The sequence below is a fragment of the Euleptes europaea genome, chromosome 20, assembly GCF_029931775.1.
Source record: "Euleptes europaea isolate rEulEur1 chromosome 20, rEulEur1.hap1, whole genome shotgun sequence".
NCBI lineage: Eukaryota > Metazoa > Chordata > Lepidosauria > Squamata > Sphaerodactylidae > Euleptes > Euleptes europaea.
The window spans coordinates 20,381,025-20,404,389 of record NC_079331.1 but is presented as its reverse complement, the minus strand read 5'-3'; the positions used below and the strand labels follow the sequence as shown (position 1 = coordinate 20,404,389).

Genomic DNA, 23,365 nt, shown 5'->3' with positions numbered 1-23,365 from the left:
ACCACAGAGACAATCAGATTCCAAGCAGATGGCTTTACTGGTCAAATAGGCAATACAGTGCATGAAAGGCAAGATGACAGCTATGGCTTGTCTTGCCCGTTATTTGGAAATATAAGGCAGAGAAACGGCGGGAGATTACAAAGCATAAACAGAGCATTATTTCCCAGGAGTGGCGTTCCCAGGCTTCGGTATGTGTAGTCGTCCTTGAGTCTGGACGGTTCAGCAGAGAAACGAAAGGAAACATCTAAACTGAGATAACAGCCTGACATCCTGCTCCCCTTAAGGCCCCCTCCCATCCGGCAAGGGGGCTGGTCTGTCCGGGTAGGCATTGTGAAAGGCGTTGACGAGTTTGGGGGCGGAGACATCCCGTGCGCGAACCCACTCGTCATAGGCAGGGGGGAAGTGTTTCCAGCGGATCAGGTATTGCAAGGCCCCATGGTGTATGCGGGAATCCAGGATTTTGGAGACTTCGAAATGTTCCTCCCCCCCCCACCATTATGGGCTGTTCAGGAGGCGGCTCCGGGTGCCATTGTGGGGAAGCAACATGGGGCTTTAGAAGGCTGACATGGAAAACGGGGTGCACACGCCTCAGAGTTTTGGGGAGGGACAGTTCCACCGTGACAGGATTTATGAGGCGGGTGATGGGAAATGGGCCAATGTATCTAGCACTGAGCTTATGGCAAGGACGGGTGGAGCGCAGGTTCTTGGTGGAAAGGTATACCAGGTCACCCACTTGCAGGTCCATATTTGGGGAACGATGCTTGTCAGCCTGCGCCTTGTATTTGCGCTTGGCTCGGTCCAGGTTGCTAATCAGCCAGGGCCATGTTGTACGGAGGGTGTGTGCCCATGAGGCAATGTCGGCATCCCCCTCCCCCTCTGATCCTTCTACCGGAGTGATAGGACCGAAGTCCTGTCCATACACCGCATAAAATGGGCTGAAACCTGTGGACTGATGTACAGCATTATTGTAGGCATATTCTGCAAAAGGCAACAGTTCCACCCAGTCATCTTGGTGGTAATTGACATAACAGCACAAATAACATTCGAGTACAGCATTGACACGTTCAGTTTGACCATCCGTTTGGGGATGGTATGCACTAGACAACCCTTGCTCCACCCCCACCAACTTGAGAAAAGCTTTCCAAAACTTAGCAACGAAACTACTTCCGCGGTCGCAGATTATCTTGCGTGGAAATGAATGTAGTCTAAAGACATGTGACACGAAGAGGCGGGCCAACTTCTGAGCGGAGGGGATCCCCGCACATGGAACCAAATGTATTTGCTTAGAAAATAAGTCAGTGATAACCCATAACACAGTTTTTCCCCCGCTGAGAGGGAGATCCGTCATAAAATCCATAGCAATCACTTCCCAGGGTTTGCTGGGTATTTCAAGTGGTTGCAGTAGTCCTGGGGGTTTGCCTTGAGATCGTTTGACAGTGGCGCAAACAGGACAGCTGCGAATAAAAGAGTCAATGTCAGAACGCATTCCCCCCCACCAGAACTGCCTGCGCAACAGGTGAAGGGTCTTTAGGAACCCAAAGTGTCCAGCTGTTTTTACTCCATGAGCCAAATGTAAGACTTCTTTTCGGAGCGTTTTGGGCACGTATAATTTCGAGTCTTTGTACCAACAACCTCCTTGTTCGATTACATCGAGGCAGGGTTTGAGCAGAGCGTTCCATAAGGCATTGTGCCCGAAGGGAATTTAAGAAAGACTCGGACACGGGAACCCCCCCTTTTTTACGGTGGAAGCAGGAGCCGATATGGGGGTCGACGAGGGGGAAGCGCTTACGCATTGAGCTTTCGGAAGTCGATGCATAGGCGCAGGTCGCCCTCTTTTTTTCGGACAAAAAATGCAGGGGCTGAGTTGGGAGCATTCGATGGGCGAATGAACCCTCGGGCAAGGTTTTTGTCCAAAAAGTCCCGTAGTACAGTGCGCTCGGAAGCGCTCATAGGGTAAATCTTACTCTTGGTTAATGTGCAGTCCTTCACCACCTCAATTGCACAGTCAGTGGCACGGTGGGGGGGTAAGGCATCACATTCTTGAATGTTAAAGACATCCGCAAAGTCCTGGTATACATCAGGTAGGGACGGCGGTGATGGGACATCGGAGGTTAATGCTGGAGCGGGTGGAGACAGCACCGCAACTTGCTGTCGGTGCTGATCGCATTTGGGGTTGGCAAAGGAGATAGTGTTCGTCTCCCAGTCTATACTGGGACTATGACCTTTAATCCAGTTAATTCCCAGGACCACTTCAAATCGGATAGGGGCTATGGTAAAGTCTATTTGCTCCCAGTGGGAGCCAATACCCATCGCCACCCCTGTAGTGCGATGATCAACTGGGCCCCCCTTGAAATGGCTTCCGTCCATTTGGGCAAATTGGACGGGGGCTGGTAAAGCCTCGGACTTGACTTTGAGTGCTGCAAATGTGGCCTCATTGATTAGAGTGTGACCGCAACCGGAGTCAATGAGTGCCTTAACGGGTAGTTGGGGACCACCTTTATAGTGTTGTAAAACTGCGTCAACATAAACGGTGGTTTCCACTTCCTTCACCTTAGTGGGAGCTTTCGGTTTAGCAGGAGTTTCTGCAGGGGTCTGTGGAGATGCTCCACTCACCACAGACTGGAGCTGTTTTTTGACAAATCAAGGGGGGTTTCCAGGTTCAAAGCTGGAGGATTCCATGGGTTCTCTTCGTCAGAAGAAGGAGAGTTGTCCCCCAATGGGGCATTTGTAATCCGGGACCCGGCGGGGTCACTCGATGTAGGAAGGTTAGATGAGTCCTCAACGTGAAGTGCAGAGGGTGTGGGTCTTCCCGGCGCTGCGGGTGGCCGCAGTGCCTCTGCGTTGAGGTCATCCTTGAGCTCGGGCTGCCATGCTGGGGCGAAAGAGTTCAGGGCGATGTGGGCAGACTGCCGCAAAGTGGCCCAGTTCCCCACAAGTGAGGCAAGCTCCTCTTTGAAACCGTGTTTCGCGATCCTGGGGTGGACGCGCGGGCTTCCGTGGATTGGGGAGTGGTGCCTTGGGCTGGGGTTTTTGGACGCTTTTCTCCTTGTTTCTTTGGCGGACGAGGGAAATAAAGCGCCGGCAGCTTTCCACCTCCTCGGCTAATAGAATCCAATCGTCGAGGGTGTCGGGATCACCCCGCATATACGACCAGTTCAGAATGTCAGGGTGTAAGGCTTCCCTGAAATGGTGAATTAGGGTGGCTTCAGGCCAGTCCACAATTCTGCTTGCTAGTCTCTGGAATTCATCGGCAAACTCTCGAACTGGAGTAGAGCCTTGTCTTAATTGTAGAAGCTCCGCTTTGGCTCGTTCCCCCATAAAGGGATCCTCAAACCTCCTCTTTAAGGCAGTCATGAAATTGTTGAGGGAACGGATAGAGCGGGATCGGGTGTCGAACTGGAGGACCATCCAGTCGGCTGCTTTACCTGTCAAAAGGGAAGCCACATAGCGAACCCGGCTGTCCTCTGTAGGGAAGAACTGTCCTTGTTCTCGCATACAGCTGTCTACCTGATGCAAGAAACAGGGCAGGGTTTCGAGAGATCCATCGTAAGTAGTTTTCAATTTGAGTTGTTTCCAAGGACCGGGCATGGGTTGGCCCGGTTGCACGGGTGCCCTGGGTGCAGGTAAAACGGGACCTCCGGGAACCAGGGGTTGAACAGGCACATTAGCGGGTGGCTGGGCTGGCACTCCCTGCTGAACCGGTACTGCGGCCCCCTGTGGAACGGGTTGTGCCGGGGTTGTCAGGGCCTGCTGTAACTGCCTGTTGTCCTGAAGTAAGCGTTCCATTAGCTCTTGGAGTTGATCTACACGGCCAGATAGCTCCCGATTCTGAGCTCGTAACAGGTGAACGTCTTCACCCGGGCCACCTGTACGATGAGGTTTGCTTGTTCGAAAACTTGTGGCCCATTGAGAACTGTCCCCATACAAGTCCTCTTCCTCAGACTCCTCGGAGTCTTGGCGTCGTTCTGCGAGGCGGCGTGCGCGTTGGGTCGTGCGCGACGGGGCAAATACCGGGGAAAACGACAGACCCAATGGAGGACTGCTCCGTACGGAGTCTTTGGGGCGGCCGCCTGTCCGTGCCCGATCCGCAGCTAACTGCTGCTCTTTGTCCCTTGCGGTTTGAGCCTCGGCTTCCGCCTTAGCCGCTTCAGCAGCTTCCCTATCCGCGAGAGCCTGTGCGCTTTCAAGTGTCAGTGCGGCAGCTGCGGTAATGTGCGGTGAAAGTTCCGTTTCCAGGAGCGTGAGTAGGGGGTCGGGCTCCCCACCTAATAATGGTTGCACTCGGACCGCGACCGCGGGTGCATCGGCCCCGAACGTCGGGGTCAGACGTTGAGCCAAGGTGGCTATCGTGGTATCCTTTGTACAATCCGCAAAGAGGAGGGCTGTCTGGATAGCGATCCTCTTGGCTTCAGCTTGACAGTCAGCTGCATTGGGTACCAAAGAAAAACCTGCCGGTGCGGCTCCCGCCATGGTACCTTCCCCCGAGGTGACAGGACGCCTTAGAGCCGTGGATGAGAGAGTCTCACGGGCAATAAGCTTATCCAATAAACCGGTTAGTATTTGTAAGTCCTCAGTTGCCAGCCGGGCATCATCCAGCAACTGATCAAAATCCTGGAGGTCTAAACCAGCATTAGTATCCTCCGACGTTAACATCCAGGGAACTCTCACTAGAGATCGCTACTGCGTCTGGATCAGTCCACTCAAGCGGCAAACCTCAGAATTAGGTCTAAAGAGTTCAGCTACTATGTCCCGTAGGAGAGTAGGATCCTCCGAGGAGGCCTCCAGGGTTCCAGGAAGCAGTTGTCACGGTTCACTCGGAGACCGCCCTCCTAGCTCCCATCCGAGTGGCAGGCGAACCCTCCAGGGCTCCAGCCTGACTAAAGAATCGATGAAGAAGGGATAGCTGTCATAATGTCAGCTCTTGACCCATCGAACCAGAAATCACCACAGAGACAATCAGATTCCAAGCAGATGGCTTTACTGGTCAAATAGGCAATACAGTGCATGAAAGGCAAGATGACAGCTATGGCTTGTCTTGCCCGTTATTTGGAAATATAAGGCAGAGAAACGGCGGGAGATTACAAAGCATAAACAGAGCATTATTTCCCAGGAGTGGCTTTCCCAGGCTTCGGTATGTGTAGCCGTCCTTGAGTCTGGACGGTTCAGCAGAGAAACGAAAGGAAACATCTAAACCGAGATAACAGCCTGACACCTCCAAAGAGTACCAGGGGAATGACATGGAGGTAGTCAATGGCAAACCACCTCCAAACGTCTCTTGCCTTGAAAACCCTATGGGGTCGCCATGAGTCAGCTGTGACTTGACAGTACAAAAAATGGAAAAAAGGAAAAGCTATTGGGGTTCTTAATTACTGTTGTTGCTGTGGTTTGTTATTGGTCGTTGGCTGTTATTGCATTTCTAGACTCCCAACCAACGATTTTCAAGATAATTAACTAAAGAGGCCATAAAGGATATCAGCAAAACAGATAACACTATAAACTAAAACAGCTCTAAAAATTTTAGTATTCTGTGGCAATTTTAGAGCTGTTTTAGGTTTTTTAGACCTGTTTTAGTTTTTAGTTTATACACCTTTGGTACCCCAATGGGTAGAAACTTTTTTTCCTGTGAAAAATTGAAGATTCTCAGCATGAGGAATTTTATGCCCAATGTGAGTCTGAGGACAGCTCCTCGCATCATGGTGAAAAGATACACCTATTAAGCATCTGGGGGGGGGGGGAGAGGTTGCTGTCAAAGGTCAGGGACCCAGCCAGTGAAAAAGTGGCAACTCAGCTATCCAAATTGTGAGGAACAAACATACTGAAGGGTCTTCAAGGAGTCGCTGACAGAGCTCTATGTGCCAACTTCTGTCATTATAGCAACATTGCATCATGGTGTCCTTAAATAAAGTAATAAACAATGTATGTAATACGTACTGTGATAAGTCAAAACCACATAGATGAACCAAATACTAGAAAATCACGATCACAAAACCTGGGTTAAGTATACACTAATGAAAATATAATTACACTTGTACATACATGAACAAGTCAGTAAAGCCATACAATAATGTATGGCATGTCTGACAAGCTGGTATCCAGATGGAATGTTGAAATATATTATTCTGGTTATGTAAGCTGTGAGCTACATGCTAACAGGATTGAATGCATACATGTCAGAAGGCAAAGGAAACTGACGAAGTATGACTATGAAACGGCAAGATTACCTCTAGAGGACTTTTTTCACCTGGACCCTTGTTTTGCTTGGAACCTTGTTGTTCCACTTGGAACTGAGCTTCAGTTGGATATAAGTGGCTACGGTTGTAACAGCTGATTTATTGTGGAATTGTGCTACACATGTTTTTGGACATTCATCATTAAGTCATTTCAGTATTAAGAAATTTGGGAATATTATTGTATGACATTATTGTATGGCGCTGACTTGTTAGTGTATGTACAAGTGTAATTATAGTGTATACTTAACACAGGTTTTGTGATAGTGATTTTCTAGTATTTGGCTCATCTATATGGTTTTGACTTATCATAGTCCTTAAATAAGAACATAAGAGCCCTGCTGGATCAGGCCAATGATCAATCTAGTCCAGCATCCTAATGTACTGATGCTGCTTCCCTTAGGATTGTCTTATCTAAAGGTGCCCTTACCATATTTAGATTTTTTAACTGTTCCTCGATATGGGAGAGCATTTATGCTTGCAAGTTTAAACTCTATCCCTCTCAAGTAATGCAAGGTTGAATGCAAAGGCCTGCATATTCTGATAGACTTTGGGATTGTGCTTCTGGACAGTTTGAAACTAAGCATTGCTTAGCGGAACTGGGTACTTCTTGCAGTATTAGGGATTTTTTTATTTCTCCTCTTTTGTGCGATAATGAGGGGCTATCAACAGATAAGGTTAAGAAATTTCTGGCAGGGATGGATTTAGGAGTTTTATTGGCTGTAGCCAAATGTTTTGCTCACATCAAATTCTAAGCATCTAAAGCATAGTAACTGGTTATCAATTGAAGTTATCTACATTTATTCTTATTTTTATCGTATCTAGTGTTACATTGCTCAAGGCCTGTAGGCTAAAATGATCAGTATCATTAAAATATAGATGTTGCTTCCTGCAGATTCTTAATAAAAGCAAAGAAAAACAATGAGGCTTGAATTCATTAAAGCATATCCTGGGTGACGTGGTATTTCTGGTCTCGTTTGCTCTGGTCTTTCTAGATAGGCAAGCATGACGAAGCCTGGATGATTCTCAAGCAAATCCATGACACCAACATGAGGGCCAAAGGGGAGCCAGAGAGGGTGTTCACGGTAAGCACATTCCACTGTCCAGAAAGATGCCTAGATAGAGAACCAGTATGGTATAGTGGTTAGAGCTATGACAGAAATTTGTACCCGATTGAAGGGAGTCAGGTCTGTATTCAATAGAAAATATTTATTGGTTAACCAAGTCCATACTTTAGGTTACTTTAAGAAGATCCAGAACAAAGAAATGCTTGCATTGTTATAGTCATAATGACATCATCCAAATTAACATATAATTGGCTGGGGGGTAAGGGTGGAGTATGTTGAATTATAAATAAAATAAATAAATAACCAATGATGGATATTGATTACTTATGATAGCCAAACAGAAAACTTCATGTCATTCCCATTATTTGAGCCTCATCTCCAGGGCAAGAGATAGCAACTGAAATGCCTAATTCATAAGAGTGGAGGGAATAGTTTCTGATCTAAGGCGCTCTTTGAACAAACAAGATAGCATTTCAAGAATGAATTGTTTCTGCTGGACTTCTAAGGAACACAAAGCCAAGGGGATATATGCAGCCAACTTGGCACCTAAACAAAATAAGCTCTTCTCTTGTGCTTCTAGGAAATATCGTGCAAAAAGTACTACGGAGCGCAATACATTCTTTAGGTTGAAACTCAGATTTATTTAATTCACCAGAAGAGATCTAAATAAAATAAACTAATAAAGGAAATAAGGGACATTTCCCCTTCGGTTGTTGGGCTAGGATCTGGGAGTGTGGTGTTCCCATTTCCTTGCAAGTCAGGAATAGGGGACTTACTCAGTAAGTAGGGTTGCCAGGTCCCTCTTCACTACTGGCAGGAGATTTTTGGGGCACAGCCTGAGGAGGGCGGGGCTTGGGACTTCAATGACAGAATCCAATTGCCAAAGTGGCCGTTTTCTCCAGGTGAACTGCTCTGTATCGGCTGGAGATCAGTTGTGATAACAGGAGATCTCCAGCTAGTACCTGGAGGTTGGCAACCCTATCACACAGGTTCCTGCTGTTCGGTTCACACAACAGAGACAAGTGTGTTCAAAACAACTAAACAACAAAAAAAGGGGGAAAACTTAACCAGAAAAGTACAGGGGGTGTACACAATAAGTTTGTTAAAAACACTTGGCCTGGAATACAGGGTACATATAAAAAAAAGTATAAACTTTTACAAAGATCTCAAACAAAGATGATGATACACTCATTATAAATGACCAACCCAGGATCATATGTCTTTTGGTCTATGGAGCCTTCCGCAGTGGTCATAAATACAAAACATGATTCTTTCAGGTAGCCAACATAAAGACTCCAAAGCAGATAGATGAGTTTATCGAAATCCAGAGCTCGACTGGGACATGGTACCAGCGGTCATTTGTCAGAGCCACAACAACCTTCAAACAGGTATGGAACAGGGGCCCCCGTAAATGCTCCCCACCCCAACTCGATTTGGGGTTATATGCCCACCACGCCCTTTTTATGCACCCTTCCCAAACTGGATTTTGGGAGAGAACTTGGACCATCCCCATTGATTTATCAACAAACAAAACATGTCGTCTCTTGGGGGTGGGGGATATGAACCCATTAAAGATTTTTAGTTTATTATTCACTTGTCTTTTTACCGCTTGTTGGATGAAATTTAAACATTTGCATGCTGCCTAAGCCTGTAAATTAGATTTACTGAAAGAAACACAAGATAACGTGGGAACCGGTATACGATTAGTTGTCACCAAAAAGGGTACATATGAGTTTTCTCAATGGGGCAGCTTCATTTCTTTATTTATTTTAAAACGTTTTTATGCCGCCTTTCCACCCAATCAGGGACCACAAGTTGGGGAATGTAAAAAACAATAAAACATTTTAACAAAAAAAAATGGTACAGGGGTTAAGAGCGTTGTACTAGTATGTGGGAAACCCGGGTTCAAATCCCTGCTTGTGCTATGGAAGCTCACTGGGCGACCTTGGGCCAGTCACACTTTCTCAGCCTAGCCTTCCTAACAGAGTTGTTGTGAGGATAAAATGAAGGAGGGGACAATGATAAAATGGAGGAGGGGAGAATGACATGAGCTCCTTTGGGTCCCATTGGGGAGAAAACAGAGTTACAAATGAATTAAATAATAATTCCAGATACCCTTCAACAGAACTTTCTCCTAACAGATATCCTTCAACAGAACTTTCTCCTTGCCAGACTATTTCTGCTGGTTAGAAATTCATAAGATCAGATGAGCTTTCTTATTGGCGAGATATAGTCCTAGGATCAGCTGAGACACAAGGGCGATACAATAAAATTATTGCAGAAGAACGAAAATGCCCATTTTGTCCTGATCAAATATACTCCCTAGCCCTCATTGTTTTAGCATGTCCACAAAATAATATTGCACAAAATAAATATATTGTTCCCTGGATAAAACAGCTAAAGGTGCTTTCTTAGAAGTTGATACTGTGTTATCTGCTGTCAAATAGATCAGCCAATTGCATGAGAGATATGGCAACTTTTCTTTTTATAGTGTCAAGGAAAAATTAAATTTCATCTCCCCCTTTTAAAGTGTGAAGTGGTTAACGGATAGCCAGTGGCTGTTAAATCTAGGGAAAGGAAAAATAATAATTCAATTAAAACACACAAACAACACTAGAAGGAGGTCCAATTTCAGGGGCCATTTCAGGGTAGGAAAATGGGACAGGGAGGCTGAAGCCAACCAACATGGCCATGAAATGAATTGGTCTCTGCACACAAGGGCATTGGGATGAGCCCAGCAGTTATGTGTCACAGAAATACTGAATAGGGAACTCAGCCACAAACTCCATAACATATGGTCCATAAGTTTTTTTTTTAATTAAAATTTACAAACAAACATAAAAACATTCAAACATAATCATCCGGTTACAGTTTATATGGAGCTTACTTTTTTGAAATTACGTCTTAGTAATTAACTTCTTTGAATTACAATACCCTATATTCTCATATGTCTTCATATATGATAATATATTTATTGTTAAAACAATAACAATAGTTACCTAAATCATTTTTATTCTGTCACCATGTACTTAAATAGTTTGCTATGTATTCTTGGGATATTGCTTGGCATGATATTTAGTAACATAATTTTCGGATCCAACGCAAACCTGAGTTTTAATAACTTTTGCATTTCATCCTATATCAATAGCCAATATTTTCTTGCTTTCTTACATGTCCACCACATCAATAACTTTAATGACATAGATTGTTTCCAAATTGTTTTATGTTCCTTGTCTCTTAGACATGAATATGAAATTTTTGGCTGGGCCTCAAGTCCACAAATGAGCTCTTTGTTTCCTCAAACAAGGAACAGTATTGAGAGCCATAAACTGTGTCAGAAGTTAATCTTCGGATTTTCCCATAATTAATCTTGTGGGCTTTCCAGGTTTTGGACAACGTGCTCTATTGTCTGACGGCCCAGTACCGAATGAACACTCTGTTTCTGGCCATTGTGTGGTTTACCATGGCTCTAAGGTATGTGGGATAAGAAGTCCAAAAATCTGCAGTTATCTCAGGGCCAGTTGCATGTTTTGGCGGGCCCAGAGTCCCCCCTCCACTCCTCAACCCACCACTGAGCCCTCATGCCATTTTCCCCTTCCACCGACCTTAGGCTTCCAATTTGCCGTGGTGGGCAATTGCCTGCCGCTCCTCAGCTAGTCGACAGGCAGAAGCACGCCAGCTGAAGGGGGGAAGCGATCTGTGTGTGCAGTATGCACGTGGCATGATGATGTCACTTCCTGGTTTACTACGGAAGCACTGGCATCATGATGGGGACGCTCTAGCATTCTCCCCCCAGAACTCTATGGTGTCTATAGAGTTTTTGGAGGACAATGCTAGAAGTGACATCAGCACCACCCCCAGCCTAAGAAGCTCCCGCCGGTGGTGAGTGGGGACCTGGCAACCCTAGCCCACCTTCATGGCTCCCACATGCTTGTGCGTCCTTCCTTTCTCTGCTCACAAGGCCTCTGACTGCCCATGCTCACAGCGGCCTGCAATCCTTTCCCCAGTGGCACCGGGCAGTGTATGCATCAGGGCACATGGATGGTAGAGCACAAGCAAATGAGTAGGGAGGGGGTGCTAGCAGCAAGAGGCCCTGCCAGAAACCTGGGGGCTTCGCTTGAACCAGATGGCAGAGGTGCAAGCCCAGGAGGAGATGAATGTACCTTGTTTGTGGGGACAAGATACCTTGAAGCGATCTTGCAGCTACCCGCTATGTAGAGTAGCCCATTGGGGTCTTCACACCCTTGTGGCTTTCATTGCCTGCTGAAAAATAAATAAATAAATAAATTGTCAGGTAACAACATATGTACATGTGAACAGCATTTTGTTTGCTGGTTCAAAATCTATGCAGACCTGATGTATTTCAGCATGGTTGAATACCCTTCCGTCTGTTACAGTCTCCTGTAACAGAGCCAGCATGGTGTAGGGGTTAAGAGTGGTAGTTTGGAGCAGCGGACACTAATCTGGTGAACCCCGTTTCATTCCCCACTCCTCCACATGAAACCAGCTGGGTGACCTTGGGCTAGTCACAACTCTCTTAGAGCTCTCTCAGCCCCACCTACTTCACAGGGTGTCTGTTGTGGGGAGGGGAAGGGAAGGAGATTGTAAGGCTGTTTGATTCTTCCTTAAGTGGTAGAGAAAGTCGGCATATAAAAACCAACTCTTCTTCTTCTTCTATACTTCCTGCAGTTACTACGGCCTTATTGTCTGGTTCCCGGACATGATACGGTATTACCAGGAAGAGGCGTATAAGTCACGCGAGAAAATCTTCCATCATGAAGAAGTGAAGCACTTCGCCTTCAACTTCACCCTGGAGAACCAGCTGCACAAGAACGGGACTTACTTCAATGACAAGTGAGAGCCAATGTGATGTAGTGGTTAAGAGCAGTGGTTTGGAGCTAGGGTTGCCAGGTCCCCCTTCGCCACCAGCAGGAGGTTTCTGGGGCGGAGCCTGAGGAGGGCAGGGTTTGGGGAGGGGAGGGACTTCAATGCCATAGAGTTCAATTGCCAAAGCAGCCATTTTTCTCCAGGCAATCTGATCTCTATCGGCTGGAGATCAGTTGAATTAGCAGGACATCTCCTGCTACTACCTGGCAGTTGGCAACCCTATTTGGAGCGGTGGAGTCTGGTCTGGGCTAGTCACATTCTCTCAGCCCCACCGACCTCACTGGGTGTCTGTTGTGGGGAGGGGAAGGGAAGGTGATTGTAAGCCGGTTTGATTCTGCCTTAAGTAGTAGAAAAAGTTGGCATATAAAAACCAACTCTTCTTCTTCTGTCTGACCACATCTTGGCCTGCAACTTTGATCCAGTATCCATATGCGCGAACAGTGGCTCGCACACGCCAGTCACTTACTAATCTCGGATGTGGCAGCTTTTTTGTTTGCACAGTGTGCATTTTTGGGGTGCCGGAAATTGCTCCAGTTCTGGGGGAGGGCAGGGTTTGGGGAAGGGACCTTAGCAGGGAACAATGCCATAGAGTCCACCCTCCAAAGCAGCCATTTCCTCCAGGGGAACTGATCTTTGTCATCTGGAGATCAGCAATAATTTTGGGAGAACTCCAGGCCCCATCCGGAGGTTACAAGCAAAATAACACGTGCTGATTGGAAATAGCAAAAGATATGTAGATATTCCAGCAGCGTAGACCACTACTCAATTTCACTGCAAATATATTATATTAAATAAATAATCCAAGTTATACTACAAAATTACTCTCTATAACAGCAGATAACAGTTTACCTTCTCCGTTTGACAGTGCTTTTTTGCGCAGTACAAGACTACAAGTCAAGCTCCTTTTATTTGTACTTACCATCTCTTTCACAAATTGAGTTTTTCACCAGCTTTCTTTTGCAACGGCTACAGAAGATTTACATCTACAGAGTCTGCGAGCCAGGCTCTTTGTAGCTTTAAACGGGCGGGAGCCCGGAGAAGATCATTGGAACTCTCTTTTGTTGTTCCGTCATACATAGTGTTTAGTATTGTGCTTAATTGCTAGTGATGTTTAGCTATATTGTTATATAGAGAGTAATTTTGTAGTATATCTTGGATTGTTTATTTAATATAATATATTTGCAGTGAAATTGAGTAGTGGTCTACCTGGCTGCAATATCCACATATCTTTTCCCATCTGGAGTTTGGCAACTCTAGCAGGAAGAAGAAGAAGAGTTGGTTTTTATATGCCGACTTTCTCTACCACTTAAGAATGACTCAAATTGGCTTACAATCACCTTCCCTTCCCCTCCCCACAACAGACACCCTGTGAGGTAGGTGGGGCTGAGAGTGTGACTAGCCCAAGGTCACCCAGCTGGCTTCATGAGGAGGAGTGGGGAAACAAATCCAGTTCACCAGATTAGCCTCTGCCGCTCATGTGGAGGAGCGGGGAATCAAACCTGCTTCTCCAGATCAGAGTCCACCGCTCCAAGCCACTGCTGTTAACCCCTACACCATGCAGACTGTCAATAAGCAACCCCCGTATGCGTTACATTACTTGTACAAATAGTTCCTAATTGGTGACAGTCCCAACTGTGAGTCACCTTTCTCTTTTCCTCACAATGTTATTTATTTAAATGGTTTCCACCTTGCCTCTTTGTAACATCAAGGGGGCTCAGCAGTGCTCACTGAAAAACACATAAGGATGCCACCCATGCATGGCTTCAGAGAAAAAAACATTGTCAACAGTGCAGTCAAAAGCCTATGAAATGTTATGCCCTCAGGTATTGGGGGAAGTTCAGCAACCACACATTGATTAGGGTTGCCAACCTCCAAGTGATGGCTGGAGATCTTCTGCTATTACAACTGATCTCCAGCCAATAGAGATCAATTCACCTGGAGGAAATGGCCGCTTTGGCAGTTGGACTCTATGGTCCCTCCCCTCCCCTCCCCAAACCCTGCCCTCCTCAGGCACTGCCTCAAAAAAACCCCACCGGTGGCAAAGAGGGACCTGGCAACCCTAACTTACACATTGATTGCCCACAGCACGTTCGGCCTGCTCATATCTAGTACACTCATTTGTAGCATCATATTAGTGGCGAAGAGGGACCCTAACATACATCTTTCTGATATGTATGTTTGCTACATTGTCTGAACCAGATAAATGGGCGTGTTTTACTTGTACATGTGTGTGTGTGTGTGTGTGTGTGCGCCGTCAAGTTGCAGCCGACTTATGGCGCCCCCGTAGGATTTTCAAGGCAAGAGACATTCAGAGAAGATGTGCCCTTGCCTACCTCCACGTGGGCTGAGAGAGTTCGGAGAGAACTGTGACTGGCCCAAGGTCACCCAGCAGGCTTCATGGGGAAGAGTGGGGGAATTGAACCCATTCTCCAGATCAGACTCTGCTGCTCTTAACCACTAAACCATGCTGGACCTCTACAAGTACATACACCTTCAGTATTCGAGGCTTGATTTTACAGGGTTATGCTTTGCATCTATTTAAGCCATCACACGTGCAAAATACACATTCTCCCCTGTTCAGGCAACATGATGGCTGTGCATATTGGCAGCATCACAGGATGCACATGCTCTTGAAATGCACAGTAAGCATGGATGCCATGTTTGGAAAAAACGGTATAATCTGTGGCATTTCGGTGCAATATTCAAATCTATGAAAGATAATAAGAAGTAGCCCGTTTGAGTGCTGATATTGTCTTCTTTGCACTGTAAAGCTACAGTAAACCAAGTATAGGAGAGAAACCAAGACCTAAAGCGATAGAATCCTGTTTGTTGACAAACTCCAGTTATTTCCATGATGAAGGAGATGTCATGGAGTCCCTCCCCAGCATGGTGTAGTGGTTAAGAGCCGTGAACTCTAAGCTGGAGAACCAGGTTGGTTTCCCCACTCCTCCACATGAAGCCTACCGGGTGACCTTGGGCTACTCACAGTTCTCTCCGGACTCTCTCAGCCCCACCTACCTCACAAGGTGACTGTTGTGGGGAAGGTGATTATAAGCCAGTTTGAGGCTCCTTAAAATGTAGAGAACATGGGGTGGGGGGATGAAAAACCAACTCTTCTTCTCTCTTTGGATATACTGACATCTAGTGGCTGTGTGGCAGAGGCACATTCTTCCTTTTTTTGCCGTCAAATCACAGCTGATTTATGGCAACCTCATAGGGTTTTCAAGGCAAGAGCCATTCAGAGGTAGTTTGTCATTGCCTGCCTCCACATCACGCCACTGGTATTCCTTGGTGGTCTCCCATCCAAATATTAGCCTGCTTATCTTCTGACATCTGACGAGATCTGGCTAGCCTGGGCTATCCAAGTCAGGACATTCTTCCTACTACTTTGCTATTCCCAAAACATTTTGTGTGTGTTTTTAGTGCCACCAAGTCATTTCTGACCTATGGTGACCGTATGAATTAGTGACCTCCAAAACGTCCTATTGTTAACAGCCTTGTTCAAGTCTTGCAAACTAGGGTTGCCAACCTCCAGACAACAGACAAACAGGTGGTTTGCCATTGCCTGCCTCTGCATAGTGACCTTGAACTTCCTTGGTGGTCTCCTATCATCTCTCTGGAAACCCGAGCTTCTTCTTTTTGTCTGGAACCCTCTCTCTTTCAGCAGACAGCTAAGCCAGATTTATTTCCCCATCACCAGGTGCTCATTATTTACAGTGCTGTGTGGAAGTTAACCCCCAGCGCCCTGAGATTGCTTTCACATGGGGAAGGGCTGTATTGATCACCATCTACCTCCTCGTTCCACTGCATTCCACCCCTTGGTGATCAACACACCATTCATCCATGTTTTCCTTATGGCAACTCAGGGTAAACTATGTACACATTTACAGTTTCGGGGTTTGTTCAAGTATACCACCCCTCCCAAAATCTGAAGGTGTTTACCACAGGCACCAGTTCAGCACAGTGGCTGCGGGGTTGTCCTTTCCCAGCCCAAGTCAGTAGCCATTTAAAACTAATTGCAGCTGCACACCACACTCGTTCTCGCCCCTCATACTTGGCTGAACCATCTGTGCGCCAAGTAGTTTCATGAGCCACTTCTGAATAAGGGAGAGCCTCTTTGACAAGAGCTAACACCTTTTCCTGCAAAGCACTCACTCCTTGGGGGCCAGGGTGAGCTCGCTCAGAAAAGTACTCCTTCCATTTGACAATAGATGGTGACAATAGATGAGCTCTGCCTACCTGAGGACTGGCTGAGTCACCTTCCACCCAGTTCAGGCTTGGTAAACTGGGTTTCATTATCACCAGCTTCTGGCCAGTCCGTCTTTCAGTCTTGACCAGAGCCCAGTAGCATGCTAGCACTGGGTCTTCAAAGGGAGAGTGGTTCGACATGGGGTCTGGCAGCCTCCGCGACCAGAAGCCCAATGGCATGCATTTCCCCCCCTGCCCTTTCTGCCAAAGACTCCATACAGTCACCTCTGTGGTAGCAGACAGCAGCTCAAATGGAAGTCCTTTTACAAAGGGACCCAGGGGCATAGCAGATACTACAGTAGCCTTGACCTCTGCCAGGGCTGCCTGCTGACGCTCCCCACTGTTCCCATAGGTATCAATATACACTGTGGGGTTCCCGTGCCCATCAGGGTTCCCATGGATTAAAGCCACCTCCACTCCTGTGAGGGGTATATGTGGGCGTGGATCTCCAGGAATGACTGTCTTCATTAGCCTTCTCGCTGGAGCCTTGCCACACCCCTAATCCAAAGGTATGGGTATCTCCCACCCCTTTGATACATTGGGTACGGGTGAATACCATGAGTCCTCCTCCTCCTTAGGTGGAGCAGTTGGTGTCACTCCTCTCACCTCAACTCCTTTGGCCTGTGGTACCTTCCTCTTCTGTTCCTGGGTAGCACATTTTCGTTTCCACATTTGGAACAAGTCAGGTGTTGGAAGGCCGTCTATCTTCTCCTTTTCCACTTCTTGCCTAAGGAGGTCAAAAAACATCTGCCTTCGAGTTACTTTTGGCTCCTTTATTCTACCCTTTTATCCATTCCTTCTTAACTTCCACAGCAGCCCGTGTTCTGGGCTTGTTTTCCCTTGGAACATCCCCCAGCTGTCCCAGAAGGATTAGCACATCTCCCACTGCCCGCCCTTGAGCAGGTCCCAGCAGGGCTAATAGAGCACCATGCAAACTAGGCAGGGCTCCCCTAATCACCCGTGTTCTCATACCGGCCGTTAGGGGCATGGGGTCAGGACCTGGGAATCCCTGGATATACATTCCAGTTTGCATTGCCATCCCCCTAAGCTGTGCTGCTGCCTCAGCAATGGTGTTCCAGGGTGGCAGATGTTCCTCCCAGTCCATGGGGGCAGGGTATCGTTGTCTTACACCCATACAAATCCAATCAAAGAGGGTCTGTGCTTGACCAGTAGCTCCCCTCAAATACCCATTAATGAGTATGTCAGTAGACAGAACACCTAATTTCAATAACTCCTAGGGGCTCATATGCACACCTGTATAGCCCTGATCCCAAAGTCGTACCAACTATTTGCTCAAACATTCCCCCAGCTGCTGCTTAGTAGTTTTTGTGATTTCAGACAGCTCCTACTGGCTAAAATCCCTTACAGTGTGAGTGACCTGTGCTTGCCCTCCAGGTGGACCTTTTGCCTTGTTGGAAACCAGAGGTCTTACTTGCACTTTATCATCTCCACTACCTTCCCCTTCAGTCCACTCTCCCTCACTGGAATCCCATGACTCTGCAGAACTCCAGTCTCTAGGGACCTTGAGTGCTCTAGTCTTATAGGGGTATTTCTTTTGCTGTCGATTCCGTTTGAAATTAGTGACACGAAAAGCTATAGCCCCTGCCCATTCCTCAGCAGCATTCCTGCCTTCTCTTGCCTTTTTCAGGGCTTCCTGCAAAATCATTTGCTGCTCTTTTAAGGCACTTATCTCTTCTGCCTGCTCTTCCACTTTCTTCCAGGAGGTTTCTAACAACTCCCAGACCTTTTTTAGTGCTGTTAGAAGTAGCCAACCCATGTTGCCACATTCCTCTACACCTTCACCTTCCCTTATTCCTATCTTCCTTAAGCATTAAATTATTGCCCTGGGTGTGGGACCTCCTGCTTTTTCTAGCTCAGTATCCCATTGGGTAGGTGGGGCTATTGAGTTTAATATGTGCACAGCTGGGGCCCATGCACTCGTACAAGACCATCCTGGTATGCAGCTTTGCACATTCCCTGCATTCCTTTTTCCCCATATTGCCTCTGGAATCCTGCTCACATCGCCAATTGTATTACCCATGGTTCAAGAACGAATTCCAACAGGCAATTATTAGGGACAAAAAGGCATGCAGCTTTATTAGCAGAGAACAACCCTTTACCCAGTCCAAATGACTTTAATAGGATGGGAAGTTGTCTTTGGGAGGTAAGCAAGCCGCTCCGTGAACCTTCTGTCCGGCAGCTCATCCTCCTTTTGCAGGCGATTCTTCTCTCTGGAGACCCAAGCTGCTTCTTCTTGTCTGGAGCCCTCTCTCTTTCAGCAGAGAGCTACTCCAGATTTATTTCCCCATCACCAGGTGCTCATTATTTACAGTGCTGTGTGGAAGTTAACCCGCAACACCCTGAGATTGCTCTCACATGGGGAAGGGCTGTATTGATCACCGTCTACCTCCTCGTTCCACTACAGGTCCCCAGTGTGGTGCCCATGGGTACCATGGTGCCCACCACCCCCTTACCTGGTGCCCTCCAAATGTTTTCAGAAATTGCCCCCCACAGCTTCTGATTGGCCATTGAAAATCTGATTGACTGTGCAGATTAAAATAATGCTGCTTTGGTGGCAGCTGCCACCACAGTGTTGGTTCTGTTTCTCACTTCTCTTTCCCAATGTATTGTTTAAATGACCAGCATGGTGCAGTGGTTTGGAGCGGTGGACTCTGATCTGGAGAGCTGGTTTTGATTCCCCACTCCTCCACATGAGTGGCAGAGACTAATCTGGTGAACTGGATTTGTTTCCCCCACTCCTACACACGAAGCCAGCTGGGTGGCCTTGGGCTAGCTATTCTCTCTCAGCCTCACCTACCTCACAGGGTGTCTGTTGTGGGGAGGGGAAGGGAAGGCGATTGTAAGCCGGTTTGATTCTTCCTTAAGTGGCAGAGAAAGTCGGCATATAAAAACCAACTCTTCTTCTTCTTCCCTGCACTCATACTTCCACTGGGTGTATATGTGGCTCCTCCTCCCATTTTGTGATTGCACCCACCACCCTGTGTCAGAATTCCAAGGTGCTTACAGGGTCAAAAAAGTTGGGGTCCCTGAACTATCCCTGAACTAGAGTACTAACCAGAGCCGACCTTGCTTAGCTTCTGAGAACTGACGAGATCAGGCTAGCCTGAGCCATCCAGGTCAGGGCAAAAGACTAACAGAGGTGTTTTGCCGTTGCCTTCCTCTGTACAGCAACCCTGGACTTCCCATCCAAGTACTAACCAGGGCCAACCTTGCTTAGCTTCCAAGATCTGACAAGATCAGGCTAGCCTGGGGTATCCAGGTCAGGGCTATCACCTACTACCTGAGCATTTTAACTGGAAATTCTGGGGATTGAACCAGGAACCTTCTGCATGCAAAACAGATGCCCTGTGTCTTATCCATGGCCTCTCCTCCTGTTATAAGTCCTCCTGTTATAAGTCCCATGCTAACTAATAAAAAATAAGCTTACTTCAAATGAGTGATGCTGGTGAGGTCCTTCTGATGTTGCAGGTTCATTAAAATGAAATTCAAAGACGTGACATTTGAGGACTCCCTATTTGAGGAATGCTATTTTGAAGACGTGACCTCCAGCGAGACCTTCTTCAAAGAGTGCACCTTCATCTCTACCGTCTTTTATAACACAGGTAGTTTGGAAAAGTGTGCGTGCGTATGTTGGCACAGTTTGCGTGTTTTCACTTGTGCAGAAGTGGAAGGCAGAGGTGGAGCTGTGAAGCTGATGTGAGAAGGGAAAGAAGAAGCTGGAGAAAAGATAACTTTTAGGGTTTTTTAGCTCCAAATAAGACATGTGGACATGGTGTCAACTTCTCTAGATGTGTAACTACAATACAAACTTAAAGTTAAATCATTCTCAATGCCTTGATAGTCTTAAGAAGTGTAGTTCTATATGCTAACCACTTCGGGGTCAGGAAGCAATTTTCCTCCAGGCCAGATTGGCCAGGGATCCTGGAGGGATTTCCCCCGCATCTTCTGGGCATGGTGTGTGTGGGGAAAGTAGTTGTGAATTTGCTGCATTGCACAGGGGGCTGGACTAGATGACCCTGGTGGTGCCTTCCAACTCTGATTCTTTGATTCTAGGATATAAGACTGGCTGGCTCCTGCTATGGAGGTGAGGATAAGGTAACTCTAGTAATCACGAGAAACTCTATGGTAAACCGTAGTTTCTGGTGATTACTAGAGCTACCTTAGGCCATTTCTGGGTTTCCCCAGGAAATGATATAGAGACATCACTGATGTTGTGTCCCTGCCCCCAACCTTCCCACCAGTTGCTAGGTTCAAACCTGGCAACCCTATAAGGATATCATTTTTCAACACCCTCACCAAGCAATAATTCCCATGATTCTTTGGGGGAAGCCATAGCAGTTAAAGCAGTTATGGAGTCAATGTGCAGTTGTAGCATAGAAATACCCAATGAGATGTACCGGGATCCATCAACTGTCTCTCCCCCCACCCCCCCAGATCTCTACGAGCATAAATTCATCGACTGCAAATTTGTGAACTCCACCTTCCTGGATCAGAAGCAGGGCTGCCATCTGGATTTCGAGCAAGACAACGACTTCCTCATTTACCTTGTCAGCTTCCTGGGCAGCCTCTCGGTGCTGCCTGGGAACATCATCTCGGCCCTGCTGATGGACAAAATAGGCAGGATCAAGATGATCGGTGAGTGAGGAGCACTGTAGTGTATAGATACGGGAGAGCAGAAAGCGGAGTGGAAATGGAACGGCTTTCTTTGGTCTGTGTTGCTTGATCTGCAGGCTTGGGGGCGGGTGTTGGCATGTCGCAAAAATGCTGCTGGATTGGACCACAGGTCCAGCACCCTATTTCCAGTGGCCAACCGGATGCCTCAGGGAAGCAAATCATAAAGGCAAGAGTATTCCCACATGGCTACTCTTTAGCAACTGGTACTCATTGGCCATGAAGTGTGACCATGAAGAAGAAGAATTTGCATTTGCAGAAGGTGGTGCCTGGAGGTTTGTAGTGGAGGGGGCCTTGCTAGAATCCAGGATGGCGCGGACAGCTGTTCTGTGACAACCACTTAATGTATTATTTTATTTTGCGTCTGACCCTAATTAACTTTTTTACTAAACTGAAAGGCCCCTAATGCCATAGTTGTTCCTTCCTCTTCACAACAACCTTGACGTAGGTTAAGGTGAGAGGGGGGTGACTTGCCCAAAGTCAGCCATATAACCTGGTCAGAAATTATAACCTCGATCTCCACATTGCACCACACTGGATCTCTGTTCTCTGGAGGAAACATTCAAGCATTGGTCTGAAATGGTACCATCCAGGAAGAACGGTAACAAGTGTCGTTTCTGTACTTTGGAACTGGATGTCAGACTTGCATCCCCCGTTTCTCACTCTGTCTGCAGGGGGTTCTATGCTGATCTCGGCAGTGTGCTGTTTCTTCCTGTTCTTTGGCAACAGTGAATCAGCCATGATAGGCTGGCAGTGTCTCTTCTGCAGTACCAGCATTGCTGCTTGGAACGCCTTGGACGTCATCACGGTGGAGCTGTACCCCACGCATAAACGGTGACTCTTCTCGGTGGCTTCTATAGGGGATGGGAAATAAGGATTTGGGGAGGGCGAGTCACATTCAGGTGTAATACCCCCATGGAAAAATGGTGACTGTTCCTGGTTGCCTCGACAGGGGACAGGGAATTAGGATTTGAAGAGGTTGAGTCGGATTCAGATGTGATACCTCACTCAGAAATGGTGACTCTTCCGGTGGCTTCTATAGGGGATGGGAAATAAGGATTTGGGGAGGGTGAGTCACATTCAGGTGTGATACTCCACAGAAAAATAGTGAATCTTTCTGGTAGCTTCTATAGGAGATGGGGAATAAGGATTTGGACAGGGCGAGACATATTCAGATGTGATACCTCACACAGAAATGGTGACTCTTCCCAGTGGCTTTTATAGGGGATGGAGAATAAAGATTTGGGGAGGGTGAGTCACATTCAGGTGTGATACCCCACATAAAAATTGTGACTTCCTGGTTGCCTCTACAGGGGACGGGGAATAAGGATTTGAGGAGGTTGAGTCGGATTCAGATGTGATACCTCACATATAAACAGTGACTCTTCCCAGTGGCCTTTGTAGGGGATGAGGAATAAGGATTTGGGGGAATGTTAGAACATAAGAACATAAAAACCCCATGCTAGATCAGACCAAGGCCCATCAAGTCCAGCAGTTTGTTCACACAGGGGCCAACCAGGTGCCTCTAGGAAGCCCACAAACAAGATGACTGCAGCATCCTGCCTGTGTTGAGTCGGATTCAGATGTGGCACCTCACACATAAATGGTGACTCTTCCAAGGGACCTCTCTAGGAGATGGGAAATAAGGGTTTGGGTGGTTAGTATCTCGGGTTAACAATGACTCTTCCCAGTGGCCTCTACAGACAATCAGGAATGGGGCTTTGGGGAGGGAGAGTTGGATGCAGAAAGTTCCAGTAGCTGAAACATTGGCATTATGAGATAAAAAAACGTGCAGGGCGTTGACCTTTGGCCTCTAATTTCCCTCCATTTTTCTTTGCCCTTCCTACAGAGCCACTGCCTTTGGCATCCTGAATGGGCTGTGCAAGATCGGAGCCATCCTGGGAAACTCGATCTTTGCCTCCTTTGTGGGGATAAGCAAGGTGGTCCCCATTCTTCTGGCCTCCTCCGCTCTGGTTGTGGGAGGCCTCCTTGCCCTGCGGCTGCCGGAGACTCGTGACCAGGTCCTGATGTGAGCTGTTCAAGAGGGAAATGACCATGACAACAGCGAAAAGCAAAGAGCCACGAGAAGAAAGTCAAGTATTTCCCATCGATACGTCCTCTGCTGATACCTCAGATTTTCGGTGGTGGGGAGGGGACAGAGAGCCAGCCCACTGTCATAATGTTACACCCTTAGTTCTAGGACTGTTGAGCAGAGCTGATGGAGTCCCTCGCACACACACACAC

The 23,365-nt window shown here is 47.1% G+C and overlaps 1 protein-coding gene across 1 annotated transcript in view; it reads left to right on the top strand.

Moving 5' to 3' along the window:
* SV2B (synaptic vesicle glycoprotein 2B) overlaps window positions 1-23,154 on the top strand; it is a 38,450-nt gene extending 15,296 nt beyond the window's left edge. Inside the window, exons 5-12 of the mRNA XM_056865749.1 lie at window positions 7,223-7,312; window positions 8,572-8,682; window positions 10,680-10,768; window positions 11,984-12,148; window positions 19,919-20,052; window positions 20,885-21,085; window positions 21,796-21,955; window positions 22,971-23,154. Coding sequence (XP_056721727.1) covers window positions 7,223-7,312; window positions 8,572-8,682; window positions 10,680-10,768; window positions 11,984-12,148; window positions 19,919-20,052; window positions 20,885-21,085; window positions 21,796-21,955; window positions 22,971-23,154 — 1,134 coding nt within the window. The remainder of the gene's footprint in view (window positions 1-7,222; window positions 7,313-8,571; window positions 8,683-10,679; window positions 10,769-11,983; window positions 12,149-19,918; window positions 20,053-20,884; window positions 21,086-21,795; window positions 21,956-22,970) is intronic.
* The last annotated feature ends 211 nt before the right edge of the window (window positions 23,155-23,365 follow it).